The sequence below is a fragment of the Neomonachus schauinslandi genome, chromosome 2, assembly GCF_002201575.2.
Source record: "Neomonachus schauinslandi chromosome 2, ASM220157v2, whole genome shotgun sequence".
NCBI classification, from domain to species: domain Eukaryota; kingdom Metazoa; phylum Chordata; class Mammalia; order Carnivora; family Phocidae; genus Neomonachus; species Neomonachus schauinslandi.
Window position 1 is genome coordinate 102,522,413 of NC_058404.1, and position 20,697 is coordinate 102,543,109.

The 20,697-nt window shown below is 35.5% G+C and overlaps 1 protein-coding gene across 2 annotated transcripts in view; it reads left to right on the top strand.

Moving 5' to 3' along the window:
* PRDM5 (PR/SET domain 5) overlaps positions 1-20,697 on the top strand; it is a 193,026-nt gene that overhangs the window by 103,137 nt on the left and 69,192 nt on the right. For both annotated transcript variants that reach the window (XM_021681494.1, XM_044912634.1), the window contains 3 exons: positions 11,998-12,091; positions 16,202-16,362; positions 19,683-19,776. In XM_021681494.1, the coding sequence (XP_021537169.1) occupies positions 11,998-12,091; positions 16,202-16,362; positions 19,683-19,776 (349 nt within the window). The remainder of the gene's footprint in view (positions 1-11,997; positions 12,092-16,201; positions 16,363-19,682; positions 19,777-20,697) is intronic.

Sequence of the window (20,697 nt, forward strand, 5' to 3'; positions counted from 1 at the left end):
ACTTTTGCATTTTTATTATACTTAGTTTATTCATTTTGGGGTCAGTTCTCTTAACATTTGGATTTTCTTGAAAAGGAAATACTATCTTTCAGTGTGATTATGGCAATATCAAACTTTGAAGGGGTGATTTTTGTTCCTAAAACTTAGTTACTTGTTTCATCATTTTGCCAGTATGTAGGCTCAATAGGTCAAAATTAGTTTTTCCTCTCTCTATTCCTTTCTGACAATTATTTGACCTGATTACTAGTTGAATTTTTTGGATCTAGTTAAAATAATGATTGTTTATCTGGGTCTAACTAGATCTATAAATCACAACTGGACAGACACTTCAGAACTACAGGTGGCAGAAACTAGTCTTCACCCTCCATTTTCTTCCTTATCAAATTTATTGAAAAGCAAAATTGGAATAAGGTGTATAGTGCTTCCCTCCTCCTGCTCTAGGCAGGACATCTAGATGGACTCAGTCATCCTAGATCATGAAGCTGGTACTATATGCTTGATGATGGAAATGAATCCAGAGAGGTTTTGTCCTGATGAAGTCATAGACAAGCTTCTGGGGACAAAGGTATGTCTATTCAAATAAAAGACTTTTTCCTGACCCTTTACATATCCCTCCAGAGATGAACTTAGAGGCCTATAAGGAACTCTGGTCACACCCTTTCCTGGAATAATTCCATTGGGCCTTCCATATTAATATCTCATCCAGTGATTTCCAAGCTCTGGGCCATGGCCACTTTGTGTCTTGAAATCAATTTACTGGGTCGTGAATAGCCATTAAAAAATAGAACTGAAAATATAAGAATACGGGCAATTTAATGAAATAATACCTTTGTTTGTGTGTGTATGTGTATGTGTGTTGAATTTCAATATAAACAGTATTTTTTTGGTCATGGTCTGTTTGGCAGACACTGCAGATCGGACTTTGCCCATGTAAAATTTTATTAAACCTTTTTTTTTTTTAAAGATTTTATTTATTTATTTGACAGAGAGAGACATAGTGAGAGAGGAAACACAAGCAGGGGGAGTGTGGGAGGGAGAAGCAGGCCCCTCGCAGAGCAGGGAGCCCAATGTGGGGCTCCATCCCAGGACCCTGGGACCATGACCTGAGCCGAAGACAGACGCTTAACGACTGAGCCACCCAGGCGCCCCTTATTAAGCCTTCTTTAAAGGAAAGGATATGTCTCTTCCTAAATGAATCATGGATTAGGTTCTAAAACTATATAATATATGGCATAAATTTTATATAATAAAAAAAATATTTGAAAATCTCTAAAGAAGGTGCCATGTTGTAGACTGAAAGAATCACTCAATAATTTGGTCACAGTCACTTTTTCCTTTGACTTTGTACAGATTTGTCTTCCTTAGGTGTGCTGTAGGTGAAGCAGTGGGTGGTTCATTTAAGGTGCTGTGTTGTACAAAATTATCGATTTTTGTGTTCTGGAAGCACATTTGCAATGATGAGATGCCACACGGAGAGAAGCATGCAGCTATTGAACCTGACAGAGAGAAACAAGAGATAGATATTTGTCTGAAACTTATTTACCTAATGGCAAATCACTTATCCTATTACAACAGTTTTTTTCTGAAGTGCATGATGAGATAGCACTGTATAATTTTTTTTTTTGAAGATTTTATTTATTTATTTGACAGAGAGAGACACAGCGAGAGAGGGAACACAAGCAGGGGGAGTGGGAGAGGGAGAAGCAGGCTTCCTATGGAGCGGGGAGCCTGATGCGGGGCTCGATCCCAGGTCCCTGGGATCATGACCTGAGCTGAAGGCAGTTGCTTAACCAACTGAGCCACCCAGGTGCCCGCACTGTATAATTTCTAACGTAAGTACTTTATTTTCCATATTAAACTGTAAGTTTTGAAGATAGATGCTATACTTTAATTCATAGCACTTATTGACCACATTGTACTTTGAATGTGGCACATGTTTTCTGAATAAATAAAATCCATGAAAAGATTATCCCCAAATAATAAGATTTAATGTTCTTAGTTAAGTAGTTGTTGAAGTATGAGAAGTGAATTAAAACATATATATATCTGCAGTACATTTTGCCACATTTGCAGTGCTGTTTTTCTGCACATTCTTCCTCTCTCTTGATTTTATTTTATTTTTATGTTTTTTAAAGATTTTATTTATTCATTTGAGACAGAGAGATACAGAGAGAGAGAGCATGAGCAGGGGAGAGGCAGAGGGCGAGGGATAAGCAGGCTCCCTGCCAAACCAGGAGTCAGGAGCCAGGAGCCAGACATGGGGCTCGATCCCAGGACCCTGGGATCATGACCTGAGCCAAAGACAGATGCTTAACAATCTGAGCCACCCAGGCGCCCCGTCTCTCTTGATTTTATGAGGGTATTAGTGGTCTAGTGATATACTGGGAAATCTTTGTTGTATTCATTCTACACTAATTGAGTTTACATAGTCCGAGATACCTAAGTATTACTCTTTAAACCTTTAATTTTAACTATTGTAATTTTGAGATAAATACTTGACTTGGAGTTCACTTACTTCCAAATCAGTGATTCCCCTTTATTCTGACTTCAATAGAGAAACCGCCCTCCAGCTTTATTCTACTCTCTCCACTCTCCCCACCCCTAAATATTAACTTAGGAGTCATCGACTGCAGACCATACCTCCTAGTGTTTGCCAGAACCACATCATTGCTCATTGCCCTTCAGAGCTTCCTTCATCCCTGCTCCTCTGGGCACAGGGCGCCTTGCCTCCCAAACTTCTGGCCTCCAAGTCTTGTCTCAGCCTTTAAGTTTCGACTAATGCTTACCTCCCGAGCTCACCTTAAGTGGGATATCAGCTTTACTCTCTGCTCTGCTTTTTTCCAGCCTAGCCCAACCTAGTCCAGGGTTTTGAACTCCTTTCACTTGACCTGCCTGATCAAGTGCACATCCCTAACCCTCTTAAAACCACAAAGCTGAAAATACTGAAAGAGAGGAAGGTGTCTTGTTTTTTTTAATTTGATTAAAATTTTTTTCTTTTGGTAGTAGATATCTTAAGAAAGTAAAATCTCAAAAACACACATAGTGCATGGGTACTCAGTTATGCAATTTAGGTTGTAATCCCTGACAGCACCTACCTTCCCTGGTCCCCCACAATTCCAGTCCCCTCCCCAGTGGGTACTTTTTGGGGCTTTCTTAAATATATTAAAAACTGTACACATTATGTGTACAAACTGTTTGTTAATTATGACCCCATCTACTACTATATTCAGGCTGGTGATCCTAATAGTTGGAGGGTATTTTATACACTGAGTAAAATATAATTGTTATCCTCAGTATAATGCCTTTGACATACTTTCTTACTGTTTAAAATCGGTTAGAGTATGGGAAATTAGAAATGAGAAGGTGAGAGTTGTTTGTGTTTGGGTAGCAGAATTGGAAAGCTAGGCTAGGAACTGTGAAAAGCGGCTATTGGAAAGAGATTCCACAGTGTTAGATTAGATGTGAATTTTCCAAGTGCTGTGCATACCAGCCATCTCCTTCATCTCGCTAGTCAGATCTTCAGTAACCTCCACATGGCACACTGATGTTTTTGTATAAGAGAACGTTCTTATGGGTGGAACTTGGAGAAAAGCACAAGGTTTTAGCTGCCCACCTGGGAGATAAGTATATTTACATGTAAATGGTGTTAGGACATAGGTGTCATTCTGGAACTTACTTTTTTGCCTTAACATTATGACTTGGAGAGTTTTTCAGGTAGGATCATATAAAGCTACTCATTTTTTGTAACTATTACTATTTTACATAAAACTTTATAACTATGTCAAGAGCATTAGTGCAAATAGACCTTAGTTATGAAATTTATGGAATAATAATAGTTTTCTTTACTAGAAAACTATTTTTCTTTAATAGAATAGGAAGTTTTGCTCCTGCCCAACTGCCTTCTGAAAAAGCTCTTTCATTTATCAGTGATTAAAGTGCCCCTTTATCTGTACAATCAACATTTGATTTTGTCAGTCTTTATTTTCAGTCTGAGAATTGAAAAGTGGTATTTCATTGCATTTAAGCAATGGTTAGTGAAATTATGTTCTTTTTATAAGTTTATGTTCCATTTACATTACTTTTCAGAAATGCTTGTATGTACTCTTTATCCACTTTTCTATTGAACTATTTGGCTGTTTTCTCATTGGTTTCTAGGAACTGTATGGATACTATGAATGCTAATCCTTTGTTATTTTTGTTTCTAATATTTGTCCCCATCTATCAACTTGTATCTTTTGAATGAAGAAGTTTTACTTTTTTTTTTTCAAAGATTTTATTTATTTATTTGACAGAGAGAGAGACAGGGAGAGAGGGAACAGAAGCAGGGGGAGTGGGAGAGGGAGAAGCAGGCTTCCCGCCGAGCAGGGAGCCCGATGCGGGGCTCGATCCCAGGACCCTGGGATCATGACCTGAGCCGAAGGCAGACGCTTAACGACTGAGCCACCCAGGCGCCCCCATTTTTATGTTTTGAAGTATGACATGGATTATGAGTTTTATGGCTTCTGAGTATATACAGCTTCTGAGTTGTATGTCTTATTTAGAAAACTTTCTTATTTCAACACTATGCAAGCATTTATCAGTGCCTTTAAAAGTTAGTTTCTTTTTTGTTACCATTTTAATCCATGAAGAATTTATTTTTAGGTATGGAATGAGCTCCTGATTTATTTTATTTATTAACTTTTAAAAGATTTATATATTTATTTGAGAGAGAGTGAGCGAGCTAGGGGAGAGGCAGAGAGAGAGAGAGGAAGAGAGAGAATAAAACAGACTCCCACTCAGTGCAGAGTCTGTTGCGGGGCTTGATTCCACACCCCTGAGATCATGACCTGAGTCGAAATCAAGAGTCAGCCGCCCAACCATCTGAGCCACCCAGGCACCTCTGAGATCCTGATTTATAACCACTGCTATTATATTGTTGAATGCTTCTCATGTAAAATTATGTTTGGATGTTGTTCATTTCCATTTAATCTCTGTTCTCTTATAATATCATACTATTTTAATAATTGTACTTTGTAGTATGTTTTAACATCTGTTGGGCAAGGGCTTCTTTTAGTTTTTCTTTTACAAAATTCTTTTACATGGTGCTTTGGGAAGATGGATGTTAATAAGCAGATTTCTTTCCACTGCTTCCTTTTTATCTTCTTGTAGATCAATGTCTTATGTTAAAAAATAGCTCCTCTTCACAGAAAGTCTTCATATATATACTTGCCCTTGTGAATGATTTGGATCAGAAATGTTTTATTCTTTCCCCTTTTTGGTAAAAAGAACAGGAAACAACAACATAGCTTATTTTCCTGTATAATTATAAATTAATTCTCCTCTACTGCTAAGTTTCATGTTTTTCATGTATTAAAACATGTTATTTAGTCATAACATGGAGATCCTTTCTTTATCACTTTAACTTTTACTTTATCTGAGATTCTACCAAGTTCAGGTGACTCATTTCTTAGCCCACAGGACCTATTAGAAAAAGATTCAAGTGAAGGATGAATTAAAAAGCAAAAACAAAAAACAAAACTTAGGTTAGCAATAGCCAGAAGATGTGGTAATGGCTTGTTATAGCAAGAGAAGACAAAAACTTTGGAAAGTAAACTCTGTGACTCATGAAGCATAGCATACAGTGGAAATTTATCATGAAGGCAAGAAGTATACCTATATGAATCCTCAATACACACACAGGGTAATGAATTTTTGAATGATATCAACAATTTTGGTGGGCAGGTAATATAAATTTGTAAGCTAAGTTAAATTAAATGGAAAATTGTATATTTTTGAAAAATAGATGCTTTTCTCATATAACAATTTGTACCATAATAGCCAAGATATAAGGCAATCCAGTGTCTGTCGATAGATGAATGGATAAAGAAGATGTGGTATATACACAATGGAATATTACTCAGCCATAGAAAAGAACAAGATCTTGCCATCTGCAACAACATGGCTAGACCTAGAGGGTATAATTATGCTGAGTGAAATAAATCAGAGAAAGACAAATACCATATGACTTCACTTATATGTGGAATGTGAAAAACAAAACAAATGAGCAAAGAATTTGTGTTATACCAGAAAATGCCATAAACCTGAATCAATGAAAACTAAAAAGGCACAAATGAGAACTGTATGTTATAATTAAAATACTGCTGAAATGCAGTATTTTTAGTAGAAAACAGGCTTTGAACCTAATACCCCATCTTGGATGTTTTATATTTAAAATTAGAAACTGACTCTAAACTGTGATCTTTTGAATTTAGTTTACATCTGTATTAGGCTGAAAAATAGATTAGTTTTTATGAGGGTTTCATTGAGAATATGTCCTCTGGTGATGTTGACACTTAGATAATAGGATGGCGGCTTCAACACACATACACAAAACACAAATACATTTTACTATCTGTCTGTCTATCTATCTATCTATCTATCTATCTATCTATCTATCTATCTTGTCTGGCCAAGTATTTGAATCTTATTATCATCTGTTAGTTTTTATCCTATTATTGCTGTTATTATCCTATTATATGTTAATTTCTAGGGATTTATATTTTAAGAAAACTTTCTTATTCAACAATTGGTATTAATTTTTAGAGAGTGTAATTTTATATAGGATTAGAATCCTATAAAATCCAATAATCCCTTGTATTTGTCTGTTTGTACTTTAGGTATCTGCACTTGTTTATTTTTGGATGGCACATAAAGTTCAATGCAGAATTACCAATTTATTTAGCCATCTTGCATAGCAAATGAGTCATCCACTAGAGGAGCTGGTTTAATTGGTATGAGTTGTTCCACATGAGTTATAAAAATTAGGATGCCTAATTTTTATTTTTATTTTATTCAGAAAATTCTGCTTTACAATTCCTGTGATGTATCTGAAAGCCATATTTTCATGAGTGAAGCTAAGGGTGTCTGGTTATCACAACAGTTTGTGAAGGGACATGGTTGCTGTTTCCATATATTCAAAGAGCTTCCTTGTGGAAGAGAGAGTAAACTTGTTCCGTATGACTCTAGGCTCGCTGTAATAAATGGTGGCCATTGTAGAGGCAGAAGTTTTAAATTAATGGTCCAATCAGGGTCATATTGTTTGAAGCAGTATTTGTTAAAAGCATCCTTGATTAGAAATATGGGATGCCATGTTTTAGTAGTGTTGTAGAGGGAAAAATTCCCTGAGTGGTAGTCTAAATTGCTGCCCTTCAAGGAAGACTTCTGCAAGTCTATGGTTATTCCTTCTTCTAGCAAATTCCCCTCGCCCTGATCAGGGTATAAACTTGAGGCTTTAGTAGTTGGCTCCATGGAGTTACGGCTTTGTACTAATGGAATTGTGGCTTTTCAAGCAGTGGAAAGGTTGGGCTTGGCCATGAAAGGCTGTACTTCTGTAAGAGCATAGCCTCAATTTTATAATCTTAACTTATCTGTGTGAAATGAGCCACCTTTTTCCTGTGCTGAGTTGATTTCTTTGATATCTCTCTAGTTTCCATTCATTTTTGTGAGGACGAGGCCCTTTAAGTAAGCCAGTTATAAAGCTGACAGTAAAAATTTAATCCACAGACCTTGTAAACAGCCAGATGACACACATTTTATGCAGCTTTCGGTTTATTATGTGACCCAGTGGGATAGTAATATGCTTATGATATGCAGGCTTGAGACTTCAATAACAAAAGTCTTTTTTTTTTTTTTAAGAAAAAAGAATAGTTCTGACACGTATATCTCGGGAATATTTTCTTCAAATTTATTTTATCTCTTGTTATTTCTCTGAATTTTAAGATAGTTTTCTTGCTTTGCGCATGACACAAGAAAAAGTATCATTTCTAGTAATACTGTTACTACAGAGCAATATACCGGTGATAGTCATGGTTATAATTTTTAACTGTGATTGGGCCTGATGAAAATTTTATTCTGTTCTCACGAAATTAATATTTGGTTTGTATAGCTAGAAACGTGCTAATTTGGTGATTATTGTATAAAAATTATGTTGAAAACATGAAGCATTCTTGAGACATTTTATTAGGTGTTATAAGTAGTGGAACACATTTTCTTATGTGTTTTCTACATCTGGAACAACAATCAGACTTGGCGCATAAAAAGATATATGATATGATACATAAAAATATATATGTGTAGTTCATGGACGAGTTCATTTGTTATTACCAGCAGATATTTGTGTCATCGGTGACTTGGCATTTAAGTGGGGGAATGTTCTATAGCTGAAGGATAATGTAATTAATAAGTCTGAAAAGTTTGGCACCCTGTAGAAATGAAAAACTGAAGCATAAGCACCCTTTAAAAAGCTAAATTTTATCTGGTACTTGTAAAGTATATTATGCCGAGACTTTGACAAGTCATGCCATCACAACTCCGTTGGTGGTATTGGAATCTTTGACAAAAATATTTATTCACCGGCCTATGCACTAACAGCTTACTACTTAAAATAACTCTTGACTTCAGGCTGTATCTAGATGTTGTGGCTTTAGTTTGGTTAACATAGGCGTGAGGCTTCATGCTGTCCCAAGTTATTTCATCATCAAGCTACTAAATTATAGCCACACGTATTGTCCTAGATTTGGAAAAAGAGGAAGAATTGGTTAGGGTGGAATATCATATTTTTGGAAGACTAAAGCAACCCTTTGTTCCAATATGGATGCTCTAAAGACAAAAGAGTTCCTTTCTTTTTGTAATAATATAATCTACTCTTTGTAGAAAACTAAAACATCAAAGAAAGGTATAAAGAAGAAAGCAAAAGCTCTGTCAGATACCACTCTCCACTTTACTATGAAAACCCTCCTCAGCATTTCGTAGGACATCTTCCTACACCCCATTCTCCATGTGTGTATGTATGCAGCAAATGGTATTCTATCTATAATGGTTTGCATCGTGCTTTTGACACTCAAAATATGTTATCGTGGGTTTTCCATATCAAAATAAATATACAGTAGCCACTCAAATTTAGTTACCCAGGTTTATATCTGCCAGTGGGCATTTAGGAGGTTTTTTTAAAAAGTTTTTGTTTATGTAAGTAATTGCCAGATCTGTATCTGTCAAGGGAGTTAGTTAGTCAAAGAGTATGTGCATTTGTCAGTTTGGTCAACAGAGCCACACTGCCACTCAGAAAATGTACATTCCCAGTTATAAGAGAGAAGATTGCTCGATCGTACCTTTTTGTCAACAATGAGTAATATCCGTTCTCCTCACCTTTGCCAATCTGATATACCACAGAGAGTATTTTTTTTTTTTTTAACTTTCATTCTCTCATTGTATTCCTGGCTTTAAATACTAACAATATATAATCTGACATCCCCAAATATTCTACACTATAATGCAGACTTGAAATATTCCACTGTCTACTAGACATCTTTGATTAATCATTTGAACCCACCCAAAACTGAACCCCTTTTATCTTTCACCAGACTTGTTTCTTGCTTGCTCTTTCATGTGTTAGTTAATGGCTGATCCAGCCTACCGTCACTCTGGTCACAATATTAGATCTTCTTTTCTGTGTCTCATGCTTCAAATTCAAGCCTCTCCACAAAACCTGTTGACTTTCCTCATATATCCAGAAATCTACCACTTCTCTTTACAATGGTAGCTACCACTCTGATATAGGCCTTAATTATCTCTTGTTTGGTTTATTGCTGTTCTTCTCTGGTTTCTCTGCTCTGCCTTGTCCCCCTCTATCCTTTTCTCAGCACAGCCACCTTAGTATCCTATTAAATGTCAAGTGAATCATGCCACTCATCTGCTCAAAACTCATTTGAGATTTTTTATCTTTTTCAGTAAAAGACAAAATTCCTACAGTGGCCAACCAGGCCCTGTATGATTCGCTTCTCCTTCCCATTCTTTGCCCATTTTTTTCTGGCCTCATCTCCCCACTTCTGTGCTTCTTCCACATGTACTCCAGCCACACTGGCCTCCATAGTGTTTCCTGCCCAGGTGCCCCTGAGGGAGACATGCCCTTGCTCCCTCACTTCCATCAGTTCTTCTTTCAAGTCACCTTCTCAGCTGGAATTTTTGTTTAAAATTGATACCCCATTCTTTGAAACTTTTGCTACCCCTTTTCCCTTCTTTTTTTTTTTCTCTATAGCATGTATTTCATATTTTATCATTTGTTCCTTGTCTTTCTCTCTTTGCCAGTGTGAGACCTCCATGACAACAGGGACTTAGTCTTCTGTTTTTACTGCTACATCCCCAGTGTGTACAACAGGACTGACACATAAGGGCATGAAGTGCATAGCATGGACTGGGCACAAAATAAGTAATGAAGGATATTGCAGGAGTGCTACTTGGAGGAGTCTTTTTGCCCCTTTTCTTTGGAGTTTTCATTTTTTTCCTGTTAATGTGCCATAACTCCTTATATTAGCAGCTTAAAATTTTTATTTCATGTTGCAAATATTTTCTTTGTCCCCAAACATTTTTGCCTTGCAGTTTTAAATTTAATGCCTTCTCTCATCTGCATATCTGAGTTTCTGCCATGCTTAGAAAGCCTTTTCCTGCTCAAAAAGTATTTAACAATTCACTCATATTTTCTTCTAGTATATTTACAATTTATTCTTCACATTTGCAAAAAAGGCTGAATTGAAATGGGATTTGTTGAAAGGGGTGAATGAATAATAGATCCAGTTTAATTTTTTCCTAAATGTCTATACAGTTGCCTCAAAACCATTCACTAAACAGTCCACTGTTGTCCTACCAATTTGAAGGACCATATTTTCCTATACTAAGTGTCCATATATTTTATGTAATGAAAGAAACTTACTCTTTGTTCTGTTTTATTCCCAGCTAGCATGTTCATTTATGTGGCTAAATAACACATTTGAATACGTGTAGTTTATCCCAAGTTTTAAATATTTGTTCCCCTCATCCTTTCTCTATATTTTTTACAACTAAAAACAGGCAGGATAATCCCTTTTTCACCAACATTATGTTAATAGGTAATACTTATATCTTGAATTTTATAATGTACATTAAGAAAATGTTTAAATCTTTGTTGTGAATAAAGTGCTTTATTTATTCCCTTTATTTTTATACCACATGTATCATAAAAACTAATGAATTATATGATTTGTTTTATTATCATAAGAGAAAATAGTTCAATTTTTGGTATTTTAGCATTTATGAGCATTGTTATCTTGTCATCCATGGTAGAATAGGATTTTATACACTGACTTATGCAAAACAGGTTAATAGTGATATGCAATAAAAAAGGTGATGTGAATAAGCATACTCTTTTGTTGTTTGTATTGTTTTTATTTCTGATTTTCTGTTGTTTATTGTTTCTCAGTGTATTTTTGTTTGTTGTGTGTTTAAAGGTGCTTGCTGCATCTACATTGTTTGATCTCTGGCAAGTTACTGAAATTCTTTGAGCCTTAGTTTTTTCATCTGTAAAATGGGGACAGTAATAGTATGTTGTTCATCCAATTACTGTTAGAATTAAGTGAAAAAATTCATGTAAAGTGTTGAGTGCAGCAGTGACACAAAATAAATATTTAATGAATATTACCTGGTTTAAGTATGAGTAAATGTTCTAGTTTAATTTAGGAGGAAAAGGGCATCTAGGACTAAAAATTTTTGGAACTTATTCAGTGAAGTTGAGGATAGAAGGTGGAAACTGTCTCCTTTTACCAGTTTCCTTTGATTATGTTGAAAATGTTGTAGTAGCAGAGGGAAAGCCTGTCCAGTAAAAAAGAAGGTTTAGTCTTCAGAGAAATTACAAATCATTTTACTCTGCAGAGTAAATCCTGAGAAGTCTGTGTATATTCGGATTAGCATTTTGAGATTATAGGAACAATTTCCTTTGTTACTTACCAAATTTATAATTAATGTGAGAACTTAAAAATAGTTGTTTTGCATATTTGTGTTTACAGTTTTATAGTGAAAGAACATCATCAGAAGAAACAAGATATTGTCTACCTTCCCATTCCTCTCCCATATCATGAATACAAGCTCCCAATTATTGTCATGATTAGATGATTCTAGATCCTCCTGACTCACAGTTTCTTTCATCCGCAGACCCATTCTGAAGAGAGACCATTCCAGTGTGAGGAATGTAAAGCTTTGTTCCGAACCCCATTTTCTTTGCAGAGACACATGCTCATACATAACAGTAAGTCACAATACAAGCAGTTGAGGACAAATTGAATTATCTCAAACTTTGTTACAACTTTTGAGAATGTAGGCGTCACAGAAGTAGACCTATATGTGGTTATGTGATCTGCTTTTGAACATAAACAGGGCTGGTAATTCTGCTTTTCACCTTTTCTTCCGTTATCCTTGCTTCATTTTCCCACATTAAGATAAATCATTTTATGAGACATTTTCTTTTATATCATTTCTTTGCACTATTTAAGGTTTGTATATAAAATCTTCTCGCATATTCAGTAAGGTATCTTTGAAATTTGTTCTGAAATAGACATTTTTGTTCCCTTTTAAATATAATGATTACGGAAACATGTCTGACCCTTTAAAACATGCAGATGTCTGGCATGATTTTATTAGCTCACAGACTTTTAAAGTTGGAAAAGATCAGAGTACGTATCTAATAACTTCTAATATCTACGTATCTAATAACTTCTAATATCTACATATCTAATAACTTCTTACTTCTTTTGGCAGGAGCACTTCTTTTTCTCTTGAGAGAAGTTATACACATATACACCATGCAAATTTGTAAGGCAGTTACACTCAGAGCTGTATTTAGAATATAGCACCTTATACCCACATCGCTGAAAGGACACTTTACATCACTGTATTTCAGAGAAAATGCTATTGCTAAGCTGAGTTTTAAAGTGGGTTCAAATATCAAAGTAACCGGACATTTGCTACATTACTCTATCTAAAAGTAAAGAAAAATGGCATAATGTAGGTAATATTTGTATTGATTGCTTTTGAGTTGTTTAATCAGTGGAACATCTTCTGAAACAAAGTTCCTACTGCTGATTAAATTTTTAATATTTCTGAGGAAAGCGAAACAATTAATCAGTTATGACAACTGTACAGATAAGATAGTGTCTTGGAAGAAATTTTCTCTGATCAAGTAGAAGTGTCTAAAATTCAAAATACCAAAGATATTAAAGTTTTTAAAAATACCAAGTAGTAATGATCATGATGAAATGCCTCTTTTCCTACATAAGAGGTAGTGTTAAGGTCTCATGACATTCTGTATTTGACCTTACAGCTCTGGAGAATTGGTCAACACCACTTTCTATTTCTTTATTAAGGACAGCCATGCATTTAAGAATTAAAATTTGTCATGTAACAGCAGGAATTTCCATCCCATTTTGCTCTCATTTAAGAAAGACAATCATTATGAGATGAATGGATTTTAGAGTAGGGATTGGGACAAGTGAACCTCATTCATACTATTAAGACTTCTGTGGCCAAATTTGGCCTGATGCTCAGGAAATTTTTCTTTAGACAGAGGAAAATTTAATTTCAATAGCAACAAGGAATATTTATTGTAAGGAATCTGCTACTTTTGATTTCTGCTGATTGGTTCTCATATACTTGAGAGAGAGGATTGAAGCAGTGGTGTAGACTCTGCTTGCATATTCTGTATTTAATATAATGTTGATCAGTACATTAATCACAGGCTTTATGAAGCTGCATCAAGACATTTGGCTGGAAAATCAGCTTTGTAGTTGACTGAGTAAGTGGGTTATTGAAGGTAAAGTTAAACATCAGATAAGGCAGGTCAACTAAAAGGATGGGAAAAACCAGAAGTAGACAGAATAAGACAAAATACTAGATGTTATCTTACACAATATGAAAATTAAGATCTGTTTAACTTCAAAACATGCAGGCTGTTTTAGAAATTTCTATCAGCATTCTGGCTCAAAATACGAAGAATAGCTTGTCATAATTACTTTGGGAATTATTGCTATTTTCTAACACACTGAAAACCAAAAGGCAGGTTACTAGCTAGCTTCTTGGTTTTAAGATAGGAAAAATCCTATCTTTAATCCTATGTTTATTCCTTTAAGGCAAAGAAATCTGATAACATCAGATTAAATCTCCTAAGAGTTAAAAAATTCTGATAAGCTTAAAACAAAGAAATCTGGAATTAAAATATGAAAGAAGAAAGGTAAGGCCTCCTTTGGTATAGCTTGAAGAGGTCTTTGTATAGGAATCAATATTTTGATTCATGTGATAGTTTAATAGAAATGCTTTAATAGGAGAAATCTTGGAGGTTTACTTTTTTGTTTTGTTTTTGTTTTTTATTTACTGAATTGTAAAGATTTACTCATTTATTTTGAGAGGGGAATGGGGAGGGGCAGCGGGACAAGGAGAGGGAGGGAATCCTAAGCAGACACCCTGCTGAGCACAGAGCCCTAAGACACAGGGCTGGACCCGTGACTCTGAGATCATGACCTGAGCTGAAACCAAGAGTTTGACCCTTTGACTGAGCCACCCAGGCACCCCTTGTTTTTGTTTTTTAATTTCTCTTTGTTCCTGAGTTGCTTTGGTATTATTTATAGTCTTATGTCATTGATACTTTCTTTTACTCTCACTGGTTATACATTTTATACAAATAAAGTATTTAAATAAATCTAAAAAGGTATATAAAGACAAACTAGTAATAGCACCCAGCAACAAAAATGCACAAAGGCAACATACAAACATAGCTCTCAGAATCTACACAATTCTTGCATGGTTTGGGTGTGACTTTGTTCCAAGCATCAGATTTCAACAGGGCTCTCAGAGATTTTAAGTTAAAGAGCCATAATTCTGTTTGAAAAGGGTCATTTGTCTTTTTCTTTTTTTCTTTTTTCCTTCTTTTTGTCCTTCCTCCTTTAAATTTGGTATGAAGAAATAATAGGATCTTCACATTTCTAAATCTATGCTAGTTCTAATGGAGATGTGAGATGAGTTTGGTTGAAATTGAGGTAATCTCTTATTTCAATGTAGAAAGTTATCTGTATATTTTGTCTCATAATGAATATAATATGTGAATCTGTACTTATAAATTGTTCTTTAAAAAGGGAATATATGTTCAAATACTAGTCTGTCTGGGGTGCCTGGGTCGCTCAGTCGGTTAAGCGTCTGCCTTCCACTCAGGTCATGATCCCAGGGTCCTGGGATCGAGCCCCGCATCAGGCTCCCGGCTCAGCGGGGAGCCTGCTTCTCCCCTGCCACTCTGCCTACTTGTGTTCTCTCTCTCTGTCAAATAAATAAATAAAGTCTTTAAAACAAAACAAAACAAAAAATAAATACTAGTCTGTCTAATTTATATAATCGTGTTATAACTTCCTGAGAGATAAAACTGCTTTCTAATTGTGCACATGCATCGCTTAAATGTATTTCAATAGACCACTAAAAGGTAGATGTGTTTGTTAAGAAGACCTACAAGGATAGCATTATATGAAAGTTTAAAAAGTACCATACCGTACCCCTAAACATAGTTTGTGGAGTTGCTTTCCCTGTGGGCCTAGGCAATAGAATGATAACAAGGTGAAAACCCTCACAGGTACCCAGGGGCTCTTGGGTAGAAAAGGATAATTGTCCCAATCCAACTGCCTCTCTGAGAGGCAGCCCTCTAACCTGTCTGAGGACAGCCTGGGAGCTGAGCCCCTTCCCCAGCTAATTAATTAATTAGCAGACCAAGGACCATGTTAGGGTGCCTCTAGTCCCAGTTCCTGAGATAGTGCTGAGGAAGTAAAGGGGTGTTGTAGCCCTTTCCTGTCCTAGAAGGGGGCTGGCTCTGACTCATTTCTGTGTGCCCTCAGGGGCTTCCCTCCCCACTGTGCTACCCATGACCCTATTCTGCCTGTGCCCTGTCCCTTAAAGGCCACATAAAGGTTGTGGAGTGAGGGGAGTTTAGGAGGGACCCCAAAAGCCACTTACTCTGCTTGACAGAAGCCTTTTGTCACCACAAGACTCTACTTACTTCAAACCTGATTCCCTGCCCTGGAAAGACCTCCTTTTAGAGAAAGTTCATGGTTCCTTTAGAAAATTAGCTAATTGAGTCTCCACCTTTTCCAATTAAAGAGGCTGAGAACATAAGGAGGTTAAAGCACTTCCCACTGGTCACATAATGAATGAGCAAATATGGAATTGAAAGATGTGAAAAATTACCTTTTCTGGTTATGATAAATTGTTAGTAATAAAGCTAACTTTTTGGAGAAAGGAACACTACGTCTGGAACCCACGAGGGAGAGTTAACATCACCCTGCTGTTGCATCTGATCTTTCTCTTATCTGACTTTTTCATTTCTAAGGTGAGAGGACTTTCAAGTGCCATCACTGTGACGCTACCTTTAAAAGGAAGGATACCTTAAATGTTCATGTCCAGGTGGTCCATGAAAGACACAAGAAATACAGATGTGAGCTATGTAATAAGGCATTTGTTACACCTTCAGTGCTTAGAAGTCATAAGAAAGTAAGTAGAAGCCTTCTGTGAGTTTAAATGGATTACATACTTCAGCAATATAGGCATGTATGCTAATTATCATGTGATAATCAACTTTATATTAATTAGTCAACATATTTCCTCAAAATGACAAGGGATGCATGGTTTATATGAGCTCTTCAAAAAATGTCTGTTCTCTTTACTTTTTCAGAAGAGATATATAATTCAGATGAAGGTGAACCTAGATTTAGGTATGGATTCTGCACAGCGCTGAGCTATGATGATAGATGGGTCAAAGTATTTGATGAGTGGGAGCTTGTCAATTTTTGTACATTTTTGAATTAATGTGGGTTTTTATCTAAAAAATGATTAGTGCCTTAATTTTATTTTTCAGAGCTAATTCAGGTGTTTATTGACAAGTTATTAGATTGAGCTCTTTTCTAGGATTGGAATGGTCCTTCTTCATCGTGCATCTCTAGGGCCTAGGGAAGTTCCTGGCACAGAAGAGGGACTTGATTAAGTATTTGCTTAACTCAAATAAAATGAGGTTCTTACTTGCGGTGATTTGGAGATTATCTTTTTTGTGTTATGCTAATTACTGTAGGCAAATCAAGAGGTTATTTTTATTTGTTTTATAAGTACATTTTAAGTGTATTTTAAAAAATAGCAAAATTCATAGTGTAACAAACACCGTTATAAGTTTTAATGTTGACTCTAGAAATGACTATGAAGTAATAGATTCCGCTACTTGGTGTGTACTGCTGAGTGATTGTGAGGAAGTGATTCCTGCTTCAGTGTGACTTTTATTTTGGTACCTGTCCTTAGTATGCTGTGTCAAAGGACTGAACTGAGGAACGTTCTTTTGCTGTTTCTTTAATGTTCAGTAATAATGATATTGTCTTCTTTTTTCAAATTTCTGGAGAAGATAGTCTTTCAACTGTCTTTGCTTGAATTACTTTTTTTGCATGGATTTAATAAATTTGTGTCATGTTTTAATCAATGTGGGAAAAAATAGTGAGTTTTCAAGAGAGATAATAGTTGTTTGTCCACAATCACAGATTGTTATATAGTACATTTTGCAGAGCATTGTTCATTTTTATCTGATACATTTATCCAGTATTGTCAGAGTGATCTGTTTCCATGCTTTCTTATCTATATTTAAGATGTTTTAGTATTATACCTTAAATGTCTTTTAAAACCAATTAACCAAATTCCATATCGATACATTTTTTAATTAAACCAAAGAAGCATTTTAATTCTTTTCATTAATGTTGACTTAATGTTGTTTAGTTGGAAACTTATGCCACTGAAAATTAACTTAGGTCATGTAGGTGAGCAATGAAATACTTATGTAGCAGCAAAAGAAATGCTGTGGATTTTATATAGATACTATAAGTAAATTGATAGCTGCCTCTTTGGAATAATCCAATGCTGCAATAATAGATATATACAGTTTCTAAACAACCGTACACTAATCAAGAAAGAATTATTGTATTTTGCCCCTTCTGTCAGGGAATGAGAAGAAAATAGGTCTGCTATATGTTAAAATGTTATACCATTTCCTTTAAAATGAGCCATAATGGGGACCATGGGAGTAACGGCTCTTACTGTAAAGAATGTATAACTGTTTTGTATAAGAACTTAGAGTGAAAATGGAAAGTTAAGTTCCTGCCAAATGCAAAATCAAGGAGATGTCTGTTGTAGCCAGTGTCATTGGCTAGCGTGGCAGTTGGTTAGACTATATTTCTCAAACTTGAATATAATGTAAATCATTTTCAATGGAAAAAATATTTAAAAGGACACTGATGTTGACTAAGGTATTTAGTTTATAACTCTTTTACAAACTACAAATACAATAGTGTCTCTCCAAATGCACATTATAATTCGAATGTGAAAATTTTCCAATTAAATACCAGTAAGGCTATGAAACTAATTATATTAAAGTTAGCAATTAATATGGAGACTGTTTTGCTACATTGGTGGTTTTTTGAGATGAGGTAACTGCCCTACCCCTTTCACTCAGTGCCGGCCAGTGCGTCCCTCCTGGGAACACATCATTTAAAGAAAAAACAACAAAACAAAAAAACTTTCCTATTCTTTTTACATTAGCCCATGGCTATGCCAGTAATTTGCACTAACCTAATGCAAACACAGGCCCTGGAAACTCTGCGTTGTGGTGGTAACCCAGATGATCCACTGTATGCTTTCATTGATGTGTAGGTCATCGTTGAAATGAAAAAAATTTTAAAAAGTGTCACTGAGAATGTGCAGATATCTAAAATAATTTCCTTCTCCCTTCTTTTCCCCTTCTCCTAAGTTTGAAAAACAATGGGACTTGAAAAGTAGCTCTGACCCCCTTATTTATTGGAATGACCTATTTTGATGCTGGTAGAATAACTGGTCTCCTGATGAGATTGTGAGCCAAGTTTAAAAAGCTCCATCTGACTCTGAAAAACAAACTGAGGGTTCTAGAGGGGAGGGGGGTGGGAGGATGGGTTAGCCTGGTGATGGGTATTAAAGAGGGCACATTCTGCATGGAGCACTGGGTGTTATGCACAAACAATGAATCATGGAACACTACATCTAAAACTAATGATGTAATGTATGGGGATTAACGTAAGAATTAAAAAAAAAAAAAAGCTCCATCTGCCTCCTCTTTTTGGGAGAGCTTACTCTTTTCTTTGAACTCTCTAACATTCCAGCAAAATTCACTTTTGATGATACATATTCACCTTTCCTTGTGTGGTTGTTTTATGCTGAGATTAAAGGTATGTGGAGGGCAAGGATGTTCTTTCAAATTGACTGCTAAATTAACACTGCTGATTTTAAAGATCAAATCAGATTTATATTTCTTTTTGCTTTGCCGTAAAATCAATCCAGTCAGGCAAGCATAATGCAAATAACAGATTACTTTATTGAGATTAATTCTGCCCTCAAGAGTTAAATACACACCAAGAATGTGAAAAATGCTTCTAAGGAAGTGTTTCTTGGCAGCAGTAAAGGGCAGCTTTAACCCCATTTTGATTATGTGGTTTTGCCAGCATATACTGGTTTTGTATCACTTAATCGTTTTTACTTGGGGGCTCCATAAAGGCTTAAAAAGTAAAGTGCAGAATTATTTTCAAATTAGCACTAATGCATGATTCTAAGGTTTGGGTTTTTATTTTATTTTATTTTTTGAACCAGTGGGAATACTCATGATAAATTGTTTAAAATCTCATTGTGATATTAAATCATCTTAATGAAACATAATCCTGGAAAAAAAGGATTTACCATTGTCAGAGGCACTTAATCATTTTTACCTAATTCTTTATATTTATCCTCAACCCTTTTTATTCCTTTCCATTTAGACACATACAGGAGAAAAGGAGAAAATCTGCCCATATTGTGGCCAGAAATTTGCCAGCAGTGGTACACTGAGAGTTCATATCCGTAGCCACACAGGTAAGTAAATTGTAATTGGTGATAAAAACAACTTAAAGAAATCAAATTCCTTTAAGACAAGGGATATCATAATCTTACAAAATATCTCCCAGATTAAGAATTAATCTTGGCTGTTTTCTCTTCCTTAAAATTTTATAGAATCCAGTTCCTTACTTTAGAAAAATCTTAAATAAGTTTACTTTCCCAAACTAAATTAAATGTCTGAAATGGAAATAATTTGGCTAATGTTTTGTTGTGATATAATTGTGATTTACTGTATATTCTGTTCTAATGGAGGAATAGGGAATAGCAGTTTCACTTTTTATAGAAGGCTAAGGGCCTCCTCTTAAAATTCCTTCCTATAACTGATATCAAATGTGGCTTTTTTAAAGTTAGAAAGTTCTTGGAATACTGCCTGGATGCTGTAGGATTTTATTGGATACGAGGGTGATGGAACCGTAATGTCCCGTATGCCATGGATAGCTTCCTAAAGCGGTCGTCCCTTGATTTCTTATGACTTTTTGTGCAATTTCTCCCATGAAGGAGGGCTATGCCCTAGTGAAGGCTGAATAAACAACTAAATATTCTTTTTTAAAATTTTAACTAGAGTATAGTTGACATAGAATATTTGTTTCAGGTATACAATATAGTGATCTGATAATTATATATGTTATAAAAAGCTCACCATGATAAATCTAGGATAAGTCTAAATACCACCTGTCACCATACACAATTATTACAATATTATTGACTATATTCCCTATGCTGCAATTTTCATCCCCATAACTTATTTTGTGACTGAAGTTTGTTCCCCTTATCTTCTTCACCTATTTCACCCATCCCCCCACTGCCTTCCCCTCTGGCAATCACTAGTTAGTTCTCTATTATTTATGAGTCTATTTCTCTTTTTGTTGTTGGTGGTGGTATTTGTGTATTTTTTCA